The sequence below is a fragment of the Bos mutus genome, chromosome 4 (assembly GCF_027580195.1).
Source record: "Bos mutus isolate GX-2022 chromosome 4, NWIPB_WYAK_1.1, whole genome shotgun sequence".
Lineage (NCBI taxonomy): Eukaryota > Metazoa > Chordata > Mammalia > Artiodactyla > Bovidae > Bos > Bos mutus.
Window position 1 is genome coordinate 105,796,556 of NC_091620.1, and position 22,120 is coordinate 105,818,675.

At 40.2% G+C, this 22,120-nt stretch overlaps 1 protein-coding gene across 5 annotated transcripts in view; it reads right to left on the reverse strand.

Moving 5' to 3' along the window:
• The window catches only part of ASB4 (ankyrin repeat and SOCS box containing 4), a 271,537-nt gene that overhangs the window by 70,289 nt on the left and 179,128 nt on the right, over positions 1 to 22,120 (reverse strand). For all 5 annotated transcript variants that reach the window (XR_011464041.1, XM_070369826.1, XM_070369828.1 and 2 more), the window contains one exon: positions 12,412 to 12,711. Coding sequence is in view for 4 of the 5 variants with exons in the window: in XM_070369826.1 (XP_070225927.1) it covers positions 12,412 to 12,711 (300 nt within the window). In the remaining variant the exon portion in view is untranslated. The remainder of the gene's footprint in view (positions 1 to 12,411; positions 12,712 to 22,120) is intronic.

A 22,120-nucleotide genomic window follows, 5' to 3' on the forward strand; every position in this document is an offset into this window, starting at 1 on the left:
AGAAGAACTAAAGAGACTCTTGATGAAACTGAAAGAGGAGAGTGAAAAAGTTGGCTTAAAGCTCAACATGCAGAAAACTAAGATCATGGCTTCCGGTCCCATCACTTCCTGGGAAATAGATGGGGAAACAGTGGAAACAGTGGCTGACTTTATTTTTTGCAGCTCCAAAATCACTGCAGATGGTGACTGCTGCCATGAAATTAAAAGATGCTTTCTCCTTGGAAGAAAAATTATGACCAACCTAGATAGCATATTAAAAAGCAGAGACATTACTTTGCCAACAAAGGTCCATCTAGTCAAAGCTATGGTTTTTCCAGTGATCATGTGTGGATGTGAGAGTTGGACTATCAAGAAATCTGAGTTCTGAAGAATTGATGCTTTTAAACTGTGGTGTTGGAGAAGACTCTTGAGAGTCCCTTGGACTGCGAGGAGATCCAACCAGTCCATCCTAAAAGAAATCAGTCCTGAGTGTTCCTTGGAAGGATTGATGTTGAAGGTGAAACTCCAGTACTTTGGCCACCTGATGCGAAGAGCTGACTCTTTTGAAAAGACCCTGATGCTGGGAAAGATTGAGGGCAGGAGGAGAAGGGGGCGACAGAGGATGAGATGGTTGGATGGCATCACCTACTCAATGGGCATGAGTTTGGGTAAACTCCAGGAGTTGGTGATGGACAGGGAGGCCTGGCATGTTGCGGTCCATGGGGTTGCAAAGAGTCAGACACGACTGAGCGACTGAACTGAACTGAACCACAGTGAAGGCCCACTTGACTTTGCACTTTAGGATGTCTGGCTCTAGTCCAGTGATCACACCATGATGGCTATCTGGGTCATGAAGATCTTTTGTGTATATGTGTATTCTTGCCACCTCTTTTTAATATCTTCTGCTTCTGTTAAGTCCATACTGTTTCTGCCCTTTATTGTGCCCATCTTTGCATGAAATGTTCTCTTGGTATATCTAATTTTCTTGAAGAGATCTCTAGTCTTTCCTATTCTATTGTTTTCCTCTATTTCTTTGCATTGATCACTGAGGAAGGCTTTCTTATCTCTCCTTGCTATTTTTTGGAACTCTGCATTCAGAAGCTTATATCTTTCCTTTTCTCCTTTGCCTTTAGCTTCTCTTCTTTTCTCAGCTATTTATTTGTAAGGCCTCCTCAGACAACCATTTTGCCTTTTTGCATTTATTTTTCTTGGGGATGTTCTCCTGTACAATGTCATGAATCTCTGTCCATAGTTCTTCAGCCAGTCTGTCTATTAGATCTAATCCCTTGAGTCTATTTGTCACTTCCACTGTATAATCATAAGGGCTTTGATTTAGCTCATACCTGAATGGTACGGTGGTTTTCCCTACTTTCTTCAATTTTAAGTCTCAATTTTGCAAAGAAACTATGAGGAAATAAAATGGCAATGCAGAAATGCCTTCATCATTCTAAAGGAAAATGATTATCAATTTATAATTCTGTGCCAAGTCCGGGTGGAATAAATGTATGAGCAGTTTCTTGCACCTTTTTTCAGAAACCTACTAACAGAGGTACTCAACCCAAACAGGCAACAAACCATGACCTAGAAAGACCCAAAATCCAGGAAACAGGAAATCCAGCACAGCAAGAGGCAAAGGGACTCTCCAGGACATTGAAGAATGGAGATCCAGGATGGCAGTCTTTGGAGCAGATCTGTTGTCTCCAGAAGGAACTTTTTCACAAAAAAATAAAACTGATGAAATACCCGTTGAATTGAAATATTTTCAGAAAAAATTAAAGCTATTGGCAAAAGGTTTGGGGGTTAAAATAGTGATGATTCGTAGGAAAAAAAAAAAAAAGGGGCAAATGCAGAAAGTAATACACAAATCCAGGGCAAAATGCTGTAAAAAGAAGAAATGGCTATCCTAGTTTACTACAAGCCTCACAGTTATAATGCAATTATATTATGAGAATGGAGACTAAGAAATGTACGTGTACGGGAGGGCAGTGAGAAAAAGGAGCCAGATCCTCAACTTCTATCAGGATAAATCAGTAGACTATCAGAAAACTGCTTACGTTGCTATTTACTCTTTTCAATTTTATGCATAAATAAATCGTATTTATTTAGCAATATGGAGATAAATATCAGACTAATCAGCTAAAAGAAGTGAAAGTGGTTGCCTCTGAGGAGGGAGTAATCAAGAAATATATTTTTCATAATAAATGTAGTATCCTCTTAATGTCTTTTAATCAATTGTTATGTTTGTTCCACCTTTTGTTGAATATATTTCCTAGGCCCCTTACATTTCTTGTGATTTTATAAATCACATCTTTTCTTATAATTTCTCACTGCTTGCTTCTGGTGTACAGAAATGTGACTGATTTTTGTAAATTGATCTCAAAGGCAGTACCCTTTCTGAACTCAATTATGAATTCTAACCATTTGATCTTATATTTTCTTTTTTTTTAATCTAGACAAACATATTGTATGAAATAATGGCTGTTTTACTTCCTTGCTTTCCAATCATCTTACATCTTATTTTCTTTTCTTTTTGTGTCAGCTAGGACCTCCAGGACAGGGGTGTGAGATGTGAGAGCAGCAAATTTATTTCACTCCTGATTCTAAAGAGGAGGCTTCTAAAATTTGCTTCTAAATAGACCACAAACTTTACAAAGCCCTGTGTAAGTCAATGTATTCCCAAGTGTGCCATGATTTCACATGGGACATTCTTTACTGGGCTGGAAAGGCTGCTGCTTGACTGGGTGTGAGAGACAGTCTGCAAACAAATTTCAAGTTCACTCATTCAGAACAGAAGGACTGAAGACAATGCTTCCAGAAAGACAGCACCCAGAAGATGTGGCTTTTTAAAGCCATTCTCTGTTAGCTGAGGAAGAAAGTCTCTGGGTAGACAGAGGTCAAGAATTTGATCGCCCACTATTTACTGTTACTATTGAAAGTGAAAGGGAAAAGTGTTAGTCACTCAGTCATGTCCAACTCTTTGACACCCCATGGACTGTAGCCCGGCAGGCTCCTCTGTCCGTGCGATTCTCTCAGCAAGAATACTGGAGTGGGTTGCCATGCCTTTCTACAGGAAATCTTTTAGACTCAGGGTTTGAACCCAGGACTCCTACATTGCAGGCAGATTCTTTACCATCTAAGCTACCAGGGAAGCCCTGTTCCTACCACCTTCTATATTTGGCAAGGGGTTTTGGCATATTTTTTACAATGACGAATCAATTTTTATAGTGATATAAAGGTTCCTTTAAAATTAAACTTAATAATAATGTCAATTTAAAGAAAATATTAAATTCATGTTGTGCAGGTGGTACTAACCATGCAGCAGATGGGACAAAGATCCCCAAGGTTGTTTGCAAGTGACTAGGAGGGTCAGGTTTCTGCTACTACAATGTGTAACCCGAGAGATGGAAAGACAGAGGTGACAGACGAGTGAGCGCGGTGTGTGTCAAGCATGCATGTCTATTTCTTGACTAAAGTGAGGTCCAATGACACCTTGTCGTCCTGTGTTCACATCGCTGAACAGGGAGTTTCCTAATGTGCGGGCAACTGTGTCACCGTCACAGCAAGTAGCCGGGGACAGTCTTTTAAAAGGCATGGTCTCCTTTACATTGCCCTCATGCTACATTCTGCTAGGAAACATTTGAATTTTTATGGCTTTCCTGCAGTAACAAATTTTCCTCCAACTGTCAGGATTTGCTTCATGCAGAGAAAAGCAAGCAGCTTTCATTTTCCTCTTACGAAAGGGAATAGGTAGAAATGATATGCTTCTTTTCAGCCAGCTAAACCTGACCTGACTCTCTTTATTCGTAGGGGAAGGCAGGATTCACAGAAAGGACATTTTCACTGAGGTAAATAAGCCCTCTCAACTGATGAACACTATTATACTAATACCAAAGGAAACAAAGGCCAGAAGATGGGGGGGCATTAAGTAGGAAGGCAAACAGAAAAATAGCAGACAAAACCCAGCTTGAGAACAAAGCCAGCTCTGCAACATTGAAAAAATCGGGGAAAATCCTTTAAGAGAAAATTGCATGCAATTTTTTGGCCTCAATTAGCCTTTTCCACAAAGAGCACTTCTCCACAAAGAGCCCATTAAATAGCAAATGAAATTACATGGGTTTTCAGTTGCCATGGCATTGGTTTTCCTCTAATGGACTTCTCTGGTCCCAAGTTTAATGTTAGCCTGACTTATTTTCCTGCCTGTGTGCTGTCTCAATTCCCTCTGTCCAGCTACAAAGTGATGTATGTGACTTTTCAAAGTGCCTACACCACATAGTCTGGGAGAGAGAAAATTCTATGTCGATGTCTCTAGAGACCGAAAGGCTAAAACTGACCAATAGCAGCACTTCAGTAGCCGGGAACATAGCAGTCTCTGTTTACCAGATGGGCGTGGTTTCCCTCCGTGCACTCAGGGCTCCTGGAGTCCTTCCCAGATGAGTCAGAGACCATTTACTCAGTGCTTCCCATGTGCCAAGCACTGCCCAAAAGACTGAAGACATTCAAATGCAGAAGAAAGGCTGCAAGATGCTGAAGGTTTTCTAGAATTTCCAGATTAGAAGATCTACCTCCAAGCACTTTTCCTTCTCCTTTTCTCTGCCATTCATAAAATGGGTGAAATGTTTCTCAGTTACCTGACTTACAGTTTTAGTTTGTTCTGATATATTTTCCAGGTACCAACTTTAAAACATATTTATCATGGGAATTTGAATCTGACAAACAAAACAATTTTTTTGATGTTGCTTAGCTACAGCTAAACATTAGTCACGCTACCAAATTTGACTCATAATTTGGATATTATTTTCTGATATGCATAATCATATCTAATTTTTAGAAACATAAGTTTATGGAGTTCATACTGTCTTATGAACTTATTTTAAAAAATCTTTCTATGTTAATAAACATTCTTTTACAACATCATTTTAAAATGTCTTTATGATATGGAAGTAACACAGCTTATCAAGGAGATCAAACCAGTCAATCCTGAATGAAATCAGTCCTGAATATTCATTGGAAGGACTGATGCTGAAGCTGAAACTCCAATACTTTGGCCACCTGCTGCAAAGAACCGACTCATTGAAATAGAACCTGATGCTGGGAAAGATTGAGGCAGGAGGAGAAGGGGACGACAGAGGATGAAATGATTGGATGGCATCACTGACTCCATGAACATGAGTTTGAGCAAGCTCCAGGAGTTGGTGATGGAGAGGGAAACCTGGCATGCTACAGTCCATGAGGTCATAAAGAGTCAAACATGACTGAGCGACTCACTGAACTGAATTTTTTCTATTACATATGCAAGTATTTTTAAGTTTTTCAGTAATATAAATGACTACCTGAGGGCAAAAAAAAACAATTAGGCAAATTTTTTGAGACATTAAGTATCTTAAAAAAAATGCCAACATATGTCTTTTAAAATTGTGGCATATTTTAAATGTATTCCTTAACCAATCATGGCTTTCATTGAAAAAATATACAATAATATACACTGTAACCACACTATTTTGAAGACTCATAGAATTAGGAGAAGGGCTGAATTTCTAGTGTACTACAGATCATGTGACCGAGCACAACAATTCTGTTACATGGTAAGTGTCTTTTTTCTCATCAGTTATCTCTTGGACTCTGTATAATTTTGTTTGGAGATATACCCAGAGTCTGAATCTGAGGCCCTACATCAATGAAAACAATGAGTCAAAAGGTGCTGAACTAGTCCCTAATCCTAGAGGCAGAATTTCTCAGTTAGAAAAAGCTGTGAGTTTTTGATATTCCCCTCAATCATACATGTTTTCACTCCACTTAGCCTGTGTAAGCGGAGAAGGCAATGGCAACCTACTCCAGTACTCTTGCCTGGAAAACTCCATGGACAGAGGAGCTTGGTAGGCTGCGGTCTATGGGGTTGCTGAGGGTCGGACACGACTGAGCGACTTCACTTTCACTTTTCACTTTCATGCATTGGAGAGGGAAATGGCCACCCACTCCAGTGTTCTTGCCTGGAGAATCCCAGGGACGGGGAGCCTGGTGGGCTGCCGTCTATGGGGTCGCACAGAGTCAGACATGACTGACTTAGCAGCAGCAGCAGCAACAGCAGCCTGTGTAAGAGCACTGCCCCATGTGCTTGTCAGCACATGTATTAACATCTTTGGTATCTTTGTTAACACAATAAATAAAACAAAAGCATCCAATTCTTATTTTAATTGACATTTTACTGATCACCAATACAGATGATTATTGTCTCAGCTTTATTTATTGTTCATATGCCTGTCTTTTTCTGAAATGCCTATTCCTGTTCTTGATCCCTTCGGTTTTCTTTTTTCTCTTAGTTGCTCTCCTCCTAATTTTAATTTTTAAAGTTTCTTTATATATTAAGGGTATGAGTCCTTTGTCACATTGTCCCAAATGTTTTCCTCAGTTGTAGGACTGCCTTTTAACTTTATAATCTAGTTGCCACACGGATGTTGAACATTTTGTTTTTCCTAATGTATCTTTCTTGTTGTGGCTCAGCCTTTGATGCAGTGGTGGTAAAGAGTGAGCTATCTTTGACGGGCTTCCTTCTGCTCTTTCTCCAAGATTGTTATCAATCTAATTCTTTGCTTCAGCCTACAGGAAACCAGGCTCAGTCTCCTCCTACCTCTCTAGATGGGTCTTCTTCTGTCCACAAGGATGAAGGACATGTGGGATAACTGTGTCAGTAACTCAGAGGAGAGACAGTGTTGACAGCTTGCTATTAGTCTGTAGTTGATGAAAACACAGCAATATAAAAGGTCAATAATTAAACAAATATATTTATATATATATATATATCAGATCAGATCAGATCAGTCGCTCAGTCGTGTCTGACTCTTTGTGACCCCATGAATCGCAGCATGCCAGGCCTCCCTGTCCATCACCAACTCCCGGAATTCACTCAGACTCACGTCCATTGAGTCAGTGATGCCATCCAGCCATCCCAATCTCCGTCGTCCCCTTCTCCTCCTGCCCCCAATCCCCCCCAGCATCAGAGTCTTTTCCAATGAGTCAACTCTTCCCATGAGGTGGCCAAAGTACTGGAGTTTCAGCTTTAGTATCATTCCTTCCAAAGAAATCATATATAAATATATTTCTTAACTTTTTTTCCAAAATTTGTGAAAGCAGCTTAAAAGTTTAAATTAATTAAAATATAGATAAAAACTAAAAATAAATGGACAAGGAACTATGAAAACCGGTGATAGCCCCATGCTCCAACAGATGCCTGTCCTTCTCTGAGTATCTCTGCACTAGGCCCTTCCTCCCAGGGCAGGCAAGAAGAAGAATATGCCAGGCTGATTTTTTTCCTTTTAATCCTCACAGGTTGAGAAGATCATAACATCTTCAAGCATATTCTCCCATTCTTTCCCCTTGATCTTTCCATATCTTCCCCCTCTCAGTACATTTCCAGTCTTTCTACTCTCACTTTGGCTGATGACTTTGCCTCAGAAAGGGACCCCCGCATCTTACAACAACCAAACATGCGAGTGCCCTGGCATTAAAGCCATATTTTACTTTGGCTTGCCCACTGAAAATGAGGATGTGTCCTATGGTCTCTGGATTCCACACCATCTCAATTTCTCTAACATTTAGACCCTTCAGTTATCCCGTCTCATGCATCTTCAACTGTTGCTTTCTATAAATCATTTCCAGCATATACACATTTCCTTTTATCTTCAACTGCAGATAACAGTCTAGTATGATACACCCTAATCCCCGTCAGCAATCATGCTACTCCTATGCTCACATTTGCAGCCATAATTAAGAATTGCCAGCATATGCCATCTCTACCTTCTAACCTCCCATTCATACCTTCTTCTGATCTGGCTTCTGCACCTACCATTTCACCAAAACTATTTTTTTCAGTAATAACTCTCTTAATCCAATGAACACCTAATTAAACCTCCCAGTAGCTATCAGTACAGCAGACTATTCTTCCATTCCCGAATCTGCCTGTTTCTTAGTTTCTTTGATGCCAAAAATGCTTTTGAGTTTTCTCCAATTTCATTTGCGAATCCATTTTCCTCTTTATTTTCCAGTGTGGAATATGTTTTAATATACTCTTAGAAATAAAAAATAGAGAGAGAGGAAAGTGGTTATCACAAGGAAAAGAAATCAAAGGTAGAATCATTCCACTCTCTTTTATTGCCTCCTCTTCATCCTGCTAACATCTAAACATAAGAATTTGTCAGAGCTTGGTCCTAAGTTCTTTCATCTTTCTACCCTATTTTCCCAGGTGAGTTCATTGATTTTCTTGGTTTCAAATACAATCTATAGGCTAATGGTTCCTAAACCTAATGCTTTAGTCCAGAGTTCTTTTCTGAAATCTATACTTTTATATCAAGTACATCCTTGACTTATTTGCTTTGTTGTCTCAAAGAGGTCTGAAACCTTTCATGTTTAAAACTAACCTAGAAGGACTCAGTCTATGTGCTTTTTAGATTAGATATAAAGCAACCAAGTCAGAGGAGGATTAGCAAAAAAATAGATATATAGATCAGTGGACCATACATATTTGGCCAATTGACTTCTGAGAAAAATATCAAAACAATTCAATGGTGAAAGAATAGTCTTTTCCACAGATGATGTTGAAACAACTGGCCATCCATACACACACACACACACACACACACACACATACACACACACACAATGAGCTTTACCCTATACTAAAATTAATCAAAGACATAAAAGCAAAACCTAAAATTATAAAACTTCTAGAAGAAAACACAGCAGAACATCTGTTACTTGGGTTAATCAAACATTTCTTAGCTAGAACACAGAAAGCACAAACCATAAGATGTAAACACTGAATTTATCAAAATTTTAAAAGTTCTGCTCTTTTAAAAACACCATTAGAAAATGAAAAGCCAAAGAGTGAATTAAAATATTTGCAAAACACATATTTATAAAGGGCTAGTATCCAAAATATATAAAGAATTCCAACACATTATGGAAGACAGTATAGAGATTCCTTAAAAAAAAACTAGGAATAAAACCACCATATGACCCAACAATCCCACTCCTGGGCATATACCCTGAAGAACCAAAATTGAAAAAGACATATGTATCCCATTGTTCATTGCAGCACTATTTACAATAGCTATAACATGGAAGCAACCTAGATGTCCATCGACAGATGAATGGATAAGGAAGTTGTGGTATATATACACAATGAAATATTACTCAGCCATAAAAAGGAATGCATTTAAGTCAGTTCTAATGAGGTGGATGAACCCAGAGCCTATTATACAGAGTGAAGTAAGTCAGAAAGAGAAAGAATAATGTTGTGTTCTAACACATATATACAGAATCTAGAAAAATGGTACTGAAGAATGTATTTACAGGGCAGCAGTGGAGAAACAGACATAGAGAATAGACTTATGGACATGGGGAGAGGGGAGGAGAGGGTGAGATGTATGCAGAGAGTAACATGGAAACTTACATTACCACATGTAAAATAGATAGCCAACAGGAATTTGCTGTATGGCTCAGGAAACTCAAACAGGGTCTCAGTATCAACCTAGAGGGGTGGGATGGGGACGGAGATGGGAGGGAAGTTAAAAAGGGAGGAGATATATGTATACCCATGGCTGATTCATGTTGAGGTTTGACAGAAAACAACAAAATTCTGTAAAGAAATTATCCTTCAATTAAAAAAACAAATTAATTAAAAAACAAACTAACAACAACAAAAAGAACTTCCACAGATCAATAACAAGAAAACAGCCCATTAAAAAAAAAAAAAGAACTGAGCAGATTGTTCACCAAAGTGAATACTTAGCTAGCAGATAAATATACAAAAACATATGCAATGTGTTTGGTCAGTGTGTGTGTGTGTGTGTGTTGTGTCTGAGTTTTTGTAACCCCATGGACTGTAGCCTGCCAGGCTCCTCTGTCCATGGGATTTCCCAAGCAAGAATACTAGAGTGGATTGCCATTTCCTCCTCCAGGGGATCTTCCTGACCCCAGGATCAAACACACGTCTCTTGTGTCTCCTGCATTGGCAGGAGGATTCTTTACTACTGAGCCACCTGGGAAGCCCCTTTGGTCATTAAGGGAATTCAAATTAAAATCATGAGATGCTATTATATACTTATTAGAATGGCTAAAACAGTTTTAAGAAATCTGACATGATGAAGTTCTGCCAAGGATGGAGGGTAACAGGAACTCTTATACCCTGCTGGTAGGAATGTAAAATGGTACAAGTGCCTTGGAAACCAGTTTAGTAGTTTCTTATAAACTTCCCATAACAACCCATCACCCCGCCCCTAGGTGTTTGCTCAAGTGAAATGAAACATGTCCACACAAGAATGTGGATGCAAATGTTTATAGCGGTTTTGTTTTCTAAATTACCAAAAACTAGAAGCAATCCAAATGCCCCTCTTCTGAGGAGTGAATAAACTGTGTTACATGTATACACGGAATACTATTCAGCAATAAAAAGGTCTGATTTGCTGGTGAGTGCAATCACGTTGATGAATCTCAAATGCATATGCTAAACTGGAAAAATCAGACTCAAAAGCTTACATTTTGTATTAATTAATTAATATGATATTCTGAAAGGATGAAGTTAAAAGGACAGAAAACAGATCAATAGTTGCCAGAAGTGGGGGTAGAGTGAGGCAATGAACTACCAAGGGCATCAGGGGATTTTCTGAGATAACTGTGGTGAACGGCTTCAAGACTCTCTATTTCTCAGAAACAGTGAATTTACAGCTTATAAATTATTACCTCTGTAAATTTGACTTTAAAAAAATGATATAATGAGACTTCCCTGGTGGTTTAGTGGTTAAGAATTTGCCTGCCAATGCAGGGGACATGGGTTCAATCACTGGTCTAAGAAGATGCCACATGGTTCTGGGCAACTAAGTGACAAATCACAACTTCTGAGCCGAGGGCTGCAGCTAGTGAAGCCTATGGCCTGAGAGCCCACGCTCCACACCGAGAGACGCTAATGCGAGCCGAGGGCTGCAGCTAGGGAAGCCTGTGGCCTGAGAGCCCATGCTCCACACAGAGAGAGGCTAATGCGAGCCAAGGGCTGCAGCTAGGGAAGCCTGTGGCCTGAGAGCCCACGCTCCACATGGAGAGAGGCTAATGCGAGCCGAGGGCTGCAGCTAGCGAAGCCTGTGGCCTGAGAGCCCACGCTCCACACCGAGAGACGCTAATGCGAGGCTCAGGCACCACAACCGGAGAGGAGCCTGCATGCAGCAATGGAGACCCAGAGCTGCCAAACGTGAATAAATAAAGAAGTGCCATAAAATCTGTTTTTTTTAAAGATATAACAATCTTCCCATATGATACATTTCTTCTTCAAGTTTCTCCATCTTAAAAATGGCATCACTATCTACCCATTTTCTAAAGCCAGAAACCTGGCAATGATTCTTGAAATTTCTTTTTCTGTCACCACCCCCTGACCAGCAACCTAAATCTAGTCCATGTCCAAATCCCACCAATTCTGCTTCTAAAACATATTGCAGATCCATTTCCTGATCTTTCTATGTCCCTCAGTGCAAATCATCATCCCCTCTCACCCACAGTATTGCAAGAGCTCCCTTGCTAGTCTTCTTGTTTCCACTGTTGGCCTTCTCCAACCCAATTTCGGAATAAGTCCAGATGACTTTAAATGTCAGTTAATCTATGTCATTGCCTTGCTTAAAACTTTTCAGTGGCTCCATTTCTGAACCCCATACACGGCCCCCAGCAGGCCATATATAATCTCATATATCCCATGTCATGCTGTAGCACTTCCTCTACCTTCATGCCTCTCCCGCCCCACCACACACACTCATGATGCTCTGGCCATACTGGCCTTCTTCCATTTCTGGAATATTCCAAGGTTTTTGCTCCCTTAACACTCTGCACTTGCTATTTCCTATACCTAGACTTTTCTTCTTTGTTCTTGTTTTTAAAGGTCAATTCCTTCTCATTATAAAGTTTCAGCTTACATACTGTATCTTTAGAGAAACCTTTATGCATTTTATACTAGCTTATTCCTGACATTCTCTCTCATACCACCTTGTTTTACCCTTTCCCAATTTATAATTATGCACTTATGAATTTATTTCTCAATATTCATTTCCCATACTAGAACATAAGCTCCAAGAGAGCAGAAACTGTTTTCTCTTTTTACTTACTTATTAGCACATTACCTGACATCACAGGAGCTAATAAATATTTGTTAAATAAGTGTGTAGATTAACAAGACTCCTACAGTTAAAACAGTAGTAAGATTTCAATGCGATCATCACTGAAGGACCTGGGCAAACACAACCATCCATCTCTCTATGTATTTTTAGGGCCCCCAGATTAGGCTTTATGCATAGAGATATGTACTATTAATTACATTGCCTGATGTAAGTAAGGATCACCAATTTCCAAAATCATAACCACACAAGTAGATGACAAGGTCAGCCACCCAGATAGGCTTACCTCTCCAAACCAGCTGCTTGGCACAGAGGATGGAGTTTGGAGTTGTACAGAAGTGTAAAGCTGTGTGTCCACTTAAGGAGTAGCAGTTGAGCTTTGCTCCACGATCACAGAGGATCTTAACACAGTCCAAGTTGGCCATTTCACAAGCCACGTGAAGAGGGGTTTTCCCATTGGGTCTACAGTTGATCGTGGCATTGTGGTCCAGGAGCACCAGAAGACATTCCACATGACCAAACAAGACAGAGAGGTGCAGGCCCGTGGCCCAGGAAGACTTTAATTTGTAACTAGGCAACCAATAACCTGAAAAAGAAAGGGAAAGAAAGCTTAGCCTCGGATTAGCCTAGGATATCTCCCTGCTTAGTGGGGACTTCTACACATTTATAAAACTGGGGGAACGATTTGGAACTTGTAACTAGCACCTGTTGGATCTGCTAATGTTTAGCTTAGTAGCCTCTTTGGGTTATTTAAACAGGACTGGGGCTCTCGAGTTCTCTCTGTCTTTACTATTCCCTATTATCTTGTTCCTTTGTTTACTTTACCTTCCTGCCTGTCCAAAGTATTTCTGTTTGAGACTGCATTTATGTGATTGCATTTTATCTTACATGAGATGCTTATTAAAGAATTTTTTTTAACTCCCAATCATTATCTTGAGCGATTTCAAAGCTGTTACAAGCTTGTAATTTTCATTCCACCACAGTGCTTTTCCCCTCTAGTTGTTGCTGCTGTCAAGCTAAGGTGTGAATGTATTTGATGTCTTTAGAATATTTGTCACACCAAGATTTTATTTGCCTATCAGTTTATACAACACCTCTTTCCAAAGAAGAATTAAAGAATTTACAGCAGCTTACAAATTTTACACAAAAGATTTTTAAAAAGTGATCTACAAAATAAGAGCAACAGGAAAAATAAGGTAGGAAAGTAAAAAGAGATCCTGGGTCAGATAGGTGCCCAAAATAAATATAAACTGTGTTAACTGTGTTCCATATGCTAGAACCACACTGTAAATTTTCCTCTGAACTTCCCCGTAGCCAAAATAAACAGGAAAACATGATGTGTTACATAATTAACTATGCCTGCAAGCACAAGCATATACACAAATTAATTGGTCAGGAGAAACACAGTTGTTTCTAGAACTGAGATCTTAAATTTTTCCCATTAGTTATTGGAAATCTCCCACCCTGCCCCGCCCCAACTCCTCTCTCTCACCTCTTCTTTCTCTTTCTCTTTCCTTTTTCCCTCTTACCTCCAACTTCTAAACACTGAGCTAGTCCTTTATTCCAAGTGTCCAAAAATTGCCATCTTGACAAGCTGTAACACAAATAACTTTGTGTGTCTATGTTTTTTGAATTTATTTATTTAAATTGGAGGATAATACTTTACAATATTGTGATGGTTTTGGCCATAGATCAACATGCACTGGCCATAGGCATACCGAGTATTCTCTCCCTTCTAAACAGCCCCCTACCTCTCTCCCCACCCCATCCCCCCAGAGTATCACAGAGCCCTGGCTTCCCACATCACACTCCCTCTGGCCATCTATTTCACACGTGGTAATGTGCTATTCTCTTAAATCATCCCACCCTCTCCTTCCCCCACTGAGTCCAAAAATCTGTTCTTTATGTCTGTGTCTCCTTGGCTGCCCTGTACACAGGATCATTGGTACCAGCTTTCTAGATTTCATATATGTGAGTTGCTGCTGCTGCTGCTGCTAAGTCGCTTCAGTCGTGTCCGACTCTGTGGGACCCCATAGACGGCAACCCACCAGGCTTCCCCGTCTCTGGGATTCTCCTGGGATTCTCCAGAGTGGGTTGCCATTTCCTTCTCCAATGCATGAAAGTGAAAAGTGAAAGTGAAGTCGCTCAGTCATGTCTGACTCCTAGGGACCCCATGGACTGCAGCCTACCAGGCTGCTCTGTCCATGGGATTTTCCAGGCAAGAGTACTGGAGTGGGGTGCCCTTGCCTTCTCCGATATGTGAATTAATGTACAATATTTGTCTTTCTCCTTCTGACTTACTTCTTTCTGTGTAATAGGCTCTAGGCTCATCAGAGATAACTTTATAAACATTTTTTTTTCAAAGTCAATACCCAGAGCCGTGGCATCATGCTCACTGTGAGTGGGGAATGAAAAACAGGTACAGAAAGATGAAATATTTCATAGCAATTTGAAGATGTAGACATAACCTGACAGCTCAGAAGAAACTTAGGGCTGAAACAACAAAATACATTTTAACTTCAGTAAATCAGAAGTTTGCTTTTAGGTTGTAAAAATATTCCACTATACAAGTACAAGATAGGAAGATTATGATTTAATGGTAATTTATTTGAGGAAAATCCTAGGGGTTTGAGTTGACAATAATCTCAAAATGAGCCAACACTGAGATAAAGCTGCCCAAAAGCAGGTACAATTTTTAACTACATTAATAAAACTGTAGCACCCAGAACAAAAGAAGTAAAAGTTGTACTCGTCACTGATAGATGAAGTCAGAATAAATCTAAAATATTGTGAGTACTTCTGAGCAACAAAAATGAGCATTTGCAAGGCACTCAGAAGATGATGACCACATTAAAGGTGAGCCTGGTGATCAGGTATTAAAATTCTCTCATATCAGTGGAAAGTGCTACCTGTGTGCCACTCCTGGGTATTTATCCTGCAAGTACATTCATTCATGTGTGAAATGCCATATAAGGGCCACTGTATTACACAACTCCCAGCACCACGACTTGCATTGAACTCTTTACGAAGAGTATGAAGTTCCTGGGAGTTATGAATCTTGGCAGCCTGACCCAGGACAACATGCAGTGCACTACAGCACTGTTCTTAATGGTTAGCGATAGGAAACTGCCTCAATCTTCATCAATAGGAGACTATTTAAGTAAAGCATGTACATCCACACAATGGAACACTATACAGCTATCATAAAGGGGGCAGTCCTATGTATACTGATATGGAAAAATCTCAAGATACATTATCAAGTGAGATAAGCAGGGAGCTGAAGAGTGTGCATAAATGCTAATATGTAAGAAAATATTTATAAACACCCAACACAAGGAACTGGTTGCACTGGTGGCCTCCAAGAACTGGGCTGGGGGACAATAACATAGATTTACTTGTCCTTGAATGCTCCCTTTGAGCTTTTCTATTTAGTCCCTTGTGTGTGTACTACTATTTATAAAAATAAAATTAAAACAAACTAGGTGCCCCTGTCCGGGGCGGGGGGCGGGGGGAAGTAATTTAAAGAGGTCATGTACAATGCTGATTAATCCTGAGGGAATGAATACTCTCAGCTCATTTTGTTTTTCTACAGCCTTCCCTCCAACCTAGACAGACACATACACACACACACACATACACACACTCACACACACTCCCTCTCACACACATTTTAATCTCTTCATCTCATTCGAAATTCTAGGATCATTTCACTTTCTCTTTCTCCATCTCTTCCCTTATCCAAAGATGTTCTTTAAAAAGAAATCCAAAGTTAATTTACACGAAGGTCTAATAGACTGAGGATTGTTTAAAGTATGACCTTCTTAGGATTATCTGAACTTATGTAGGAATCTGTATTCATACAAAAGAATTAAGTTCTAAGATACTAATTCCAGATTTCAGACACTGAAAAGGGAAGGTGTTTGGTGATATGGAATTTCCCTGGCAGAGGCAAATAGTGTCACAGACAGTCTGGGCTGGGAAGGATCAACCCTGTGCCTATGTTTGTGTGTGTGTGGAAACAGACATGCACATACAGATATGCAGATAAGTATATACAATACATTTGCATGTATCCATATATACATTTCCATTTAATTATGTATGCCAAATCCATGCTCCAAGCATAGTTATTAAGCTATAATGGTATGCAACCTGCTTTTGATAAGGAATGAATCACCTAACACCAATATCTAGTCATCTTTTTTTGTGATTTTTTTTGCCGATGACATGATTTAACTTTCCCCATTTTTAAAAAGTTATTTATTTTTAATTGGAGGATAATTGCTTTACAATATTGTGTTGGTTTCTGTCATACATCAACATGAATCAGCCATAGGTATACATATGTCCCTCCCTCATGAACATCCCTCCCACCTCCCACCTCCCATCCCCATCCCACCCCTCTGGGTTGTCCTAGAGCACTGGCTTTGGGTTCCCTGTGTCATACAGCAAATTCCCTTTAGAGATGGTGAAGGACAGGGAAGCCTGGCATGCTGCATGCAGTCCATAGGGTCGCAAAGGGTCAGACACAACTGAGCGACCTAACAACAAGTCTATTTTACATATGGTAATGTATATGTTTCAGTGTTACTCTCTCAATTCACCTAGTCATCTTAATACTCAAATTTCCTCTACAAGCAATTTGCGAAGGACAGCCTCTTCTAACTCTCTTGCAAAGAAGCTGGTTCTGGATCTGAAAACCAGAGTGTGTTTTGCCTGCCGATTAGCAGCAAAGATTAGGCAGCTCTACGCAGCAACTGATTGGAAACTCATGTCTGCTTCTGCAATGGGAAGAAAAATGATCTCAGAAAGGAAGCAGCAGAGAGCTGATTAAGAAAACACCATTTTGATGTAAAATCAAAGAAACACAGAATGTTAGTGCTGGAGGGAGGGTTATCCAGTCCAAGCCTTTCATTTTCCAGATGAGAAAACTGCCACTTTTTCAGCCTCCTAGAGCCATAAGACATCTGCTTCAGTCCAAGCTAACGGACTCAGGGTATCTGTGATGCAGGTATTCCATCTGTCTTTGTCCTTGTGGAATCAGACTAGGTGTAGTGCCAACCCAGCTTCACAAATCATGAGGAAAGAAAGAAGATTCTGAATTCATCTGTAGTATGTCACACTTTGATATGGAAATACATTTGCTTGTTGATTTTTTTTCTTCCCCCTAAATTCCCAATAGCACCTAGAGAATCTATCCTGCCTGTTTACTACATGAATCTGCCATCCTTGGCCTCTCAGTCAGTTACATCTGTGTCTCCCATAATCATACCCATTAACCAGTAAATTGGGCTCAGAGAGGGCCAGGTCTTACAATTCAGCTGACTCTTTGAATTGAACTGCACCTACAACTCACCTCTCTTAGAAAGGAACGTGGGCGTTAAGAGTGTTCCTGTATGTGGGTGACAGCAAGATGCCTGAGCTGGTACCCCAGGGGAGCTTAGTGGAGAGATTGGGAAGAAGACAGATTGTCAGATACAGACCAGGGTCCCTCGCAGTGTATCTTGAAGCTGCATTGCAGAACTTTGGTGGGGGAGGGCGTAGTTGGGCAGAATTTCTGGATAATTCAAGCCCTTGCAAAGCAGGAAAGCCCACTTCAGAGAAAGCAGCAGCCCACAGCAAAGAGGCCACCCACATACAATCACCACTTTCAATGAGGCTGCGGCCACGGGTCACTGTAGCAACAAACAGGAGTATGCTTTCCCCCATACCCACCCTCACAAACATGAGGCGATGCCATCATCAAAAACCACAGTGATGCAGCACTTATTAACACCCTTGTGTCAATGCTGATATGTCAAGAGATCAAAATCTCTCCTCCAAAATGTAACCCCCAATGGTCACAGCATGACGGAAATACAGTTAACTAACTGGGCAGAGTCTCTTTCACACTCTCTCTTCTTTCCACAGCAGAATTGTCCTAGGGCTTCAGAACTCAGAATGTGATTCACTCTCAGCACTTGTCTTTCAAAAGGCCCCCTCTGCTCACCTCTGCAGAGGCCAGGCTGCCCTCTGACTGTATGCTCAGACTGCACACAGGACGAGGTGTTGGGGGGGCGGGGAGGAAAACCCAGGAACAAAGCCCTTGATAGGGCCAGAGGTAAGGAAGGTACTGTCTCCCCTTAACGTAAGCCACTTGGTTCTCACCCCAGGTCTGCAGTCTATGTGCAGTGATGCCCTCTGCTTTGCTCTGCCTGAGCAAGGAGCTTAACTGAGAAGGAAAGAGATGAAAATGCAGATTCTTTCTCCAAGGCAAAAATCCCAGAAAGAACTCTCAAATACAGGCCATGCCCACTTGGATTTACAGCATCTATGGTTACTTTTTTACCTTTCCCAGACCACGACACATAATCTACTTATATAATTTCCCCTTCATAACATTGTAGATAATCAGCATGCAGATTAAGAGGGCGTCTTGACAAAGCTTCCCCTTTACAGATGAGGATAAATATCTTGCAGAGATTAAGTAGCAGGAGGTGCCCATGTTTGTATAATTAATCTCCCCAAATCTCAAACCAGTCAATCCTAAAAGAAATCAACCCTGAATATTCATTGGAAGGACTGATGCTGAAGCTCCAATACTTGGGCCACCTGATGCGAAGAGCTGACTCACTAGAAAAGACCCTGGTGCTGGGAAAGATTGAGGGCAGGAGAAGGGGACGAGAGAGGATGAGATGGTTGGATGGTATCACTGACTCCATGGACATGAGTTTGAACAAACTCCAGGGGATGGTGAAGGACAGGGAAGCCTGGTGTGCTACAGTCCATGGGGTTGCAACGAGTTGGACATGACTTAGCAACTGAAGAGCAACAACAAATCTCTAAGTTGCCATCAATGATCTGAAAGCTACATGCAGTCCACCTCCAAACCGATATCACTTTTAGGCAAAAATTGTAAAGGAATGGAGTTATGCTGCTACAAAAATATGCAGACCAATTCTCACGTGTGTGTTTGTATGTGTGTTTAATTTAAATCAGAAACCAGAGTCATTCAGTAGACAACCTGATGGCTCAGGAAAGAGGGTAAGGAGCGAAATATTTGGGCCATCTTTTGAAAGAGGGGGTTGGTTCTGCTCCAGTGTTTGGGAGGATGTACACACTTCTGGTAAACCTTCAGCTAAGCCCTAGATCTGCCACAGTTTTCAGCTATAATGTTATCTGAGTCCAAAGAACCCCACACATGAGAAGCCTCTGTTATTACAGCCAAAGGTTACACACGCTGCTTATGGCTGGATTAGCAGACATTTGCTCTGCTCTGTCCACGTATTTACACAGTCCTGATGGATTATAGACGGGAGCACAATTCTTGGCTATTTTTTAATAGCTAATATTTTCAGGATAAATCTCAGAGTTCCCCCCGGAGAAGAAAAAAAAAAAAAAAGTAAGCTTGCAATGTAAAATTTAAAAGAAAAATGTTTGAACATCTAAGAAAGGAAAAGAACCCTAGGATGACAATAAGAAAGCAGGAGAGTGAATTTCTAGCAGACAGGAAAATGAGGTGATAAGAAGATTACTCATTAACAGAGTGAAAATAAGAGCTTTCAAGATATTTGAAAGGCTCTTGCTACTTAGTAGATAGATTACCTGCCAGAAAGTTTTTCGGTGAAATCAGTCATTGGCTATTTTAATTAAAAATATGACTATCAACCAAAGAACCTGTGGCTGTGGGCCATAAATGAAGTACTTAAAGTGCATTATACTGATTAATAAAAGGATTCTGATTAACCTTGCTGACTAGGGAATTTCATACCAAAGAGATAAGTTTGATACTCCTCTTGTAACGTTAATGAGCCAAGGCTCATACACCTGAAGGAGAATCAAAACATGCAGTGAGAAAAATCTCTGGAAACATCTTTATGGATATTCATGTTTCCAGTATGGAGATCACCAACTGAGAATAACTCTGAGTTTTCTTAGAGGCCTGTTTTCACTATGAATGTTGTGTGCTTCGCTCATAATAAAGTATATCATTGACATCTCCTAACTATTCAACTGTTTATTGTATTTGGGAGTTAAGAGTTGTTCGTTATTTAACTTTACTTCACATCATTCCCATTTTAAAGTGGTCAGCTGGTAGATGTCATTTCACTTACTTGTTTTCATTTTAAGACCCATATATCTATCATTCTCCAGGAGATAATGCAAATGCCAACCAGAATGTTTGCTTTACAAAGTGTTAGACACATATTTTTAATTGATAAAACATAATTTTATCTGAAGACTTGATTATGAAGTTTAAAATACTTGAAAAAATAGAATGAGATGTCTCCAAGAATCATTATTGGGCTTCCCTGGTGGCTCAGTGCTAAAGAATTTGCTTGCTAATGCAAGAGACGTAGGTTCCACCCTTGGTCTGGGAAGATCCCACATGCTGCAGAACAACGAAGCCCACGCACCACAGTTACTGAGTCTGTGCTCTAGAGCCCCCGAGCCACAACTACAGAGCCCCTGTGCCACAAGTACTGAGGCCCACAAGCCCTGGAGCCCATGCTCCCCAAGAGAAGCCACTGCAACGAGAAGCCCGCACACTGCACCTAGAGAGGAGCCCCTGCCTGCTGCAACTAGAGAAAAGCCTGTACAGCAATGAACACTTAGCACAGCCATAAATAAATAAATACAATCTTTCTTAAAATAATCATTATTAGGGGCTGGGGCTAGGTGGGATCCACCATCTGGAGCTAGAAGCTAGCTTCTAAATCTGTTCTCAGTCTCACAGGTGAGAGAAGCTGCTCAACGAGACAGGGCAGCAGAAGTGAATTTCCAGACACTTTATTCTACTTTCCTCACCAGGTCCATATTTTACACTTGCTTAGTAGGTCAATTTTTGATTACTGGTATACCATTTAGATTGTGGATCTGGAGTTGCAATGTTAAGATTCCAAGTTGATTTCTTCACCAACAGATTTCTGAGTTGCCTTTACAAAAAATGTAAATTGACTTTCATACTGGCTTAAACATACCATAATTTAGGTGAAAATGTGGTCACTTTAAAAAATCTTATGTAAAGTGCTACAATATATCCTAAAAGAAACAAAAATTATTTGGGATTAATTGTACCACTGTTGATCTTCCCCAGGACAATCAAATCTTGAGTATAGATTCCATTACTAGTTACACAAACCAAATTTAAAGGAAGCATATTATGTTCTAGATTTTATACACTGTCATGCCAATTAAGCCAAAGATAACTAAAAGCTGTGGAGAAGGAAATGGTAATCCACTCTAGTATTCTTGCCTGGAGAATCCCAAGGACAGGGGAGCCTTGCAGGCTACAGTCCATTGGGTCACAAAGAATCAGACATGACTGAGTGACTGAGCAGCTAAAACCTGAAGACTGCCACACTTTAAGAGTAAGCCGGTAACATTCTATTTCTTCATCTGGATGCTGGCTGCAGACCTTTGTTCATTTTGTGAAAATTAATCAAGCGCACAGTTACAATTTGCACACTTTTCTGTTGTAGAACTTTTCAAAAGTGCTTTAAAAAATAAAAAACTGATGCATAAAAATTCAACAGCATTCAACATCTAAGAAGTCTGCTGTGATTTAATAAAGTCTCACAAAGTTTAATCCAGTCACATACCACTCAAGGCCACACAGAAAAGGGTCTCATTCATCAGAATTATTCAGAAAGGAACTAATTCTAACTAAATAACAAACGACCAGTGTAGCCTGCTCAGCACTACACTAGTCCTTGGAATTCCTCTGTGACTTAGAAATTGATATAGCCACTTAGGTCTACTTTGCTTGGCTAGCAACTAGGATTCTATGCTTCACTTCCATTCGTGACTAAAAGCAAAGGTTTCATAATTAGGCTGGAAGCCAAGTGAAAATATCTGAAGAAACTTTGAAGAAAATGGGATTAAGATTGAAGAGACAGAGTCTTATACCCATATTCATATTAAACAGAGAGTAAGTGGATTTCTTTCTATAGGTACACGTGGACATGCGCACATGTGCACAAACACTCATGATTTTCTGCATAAACTCTGAGGAT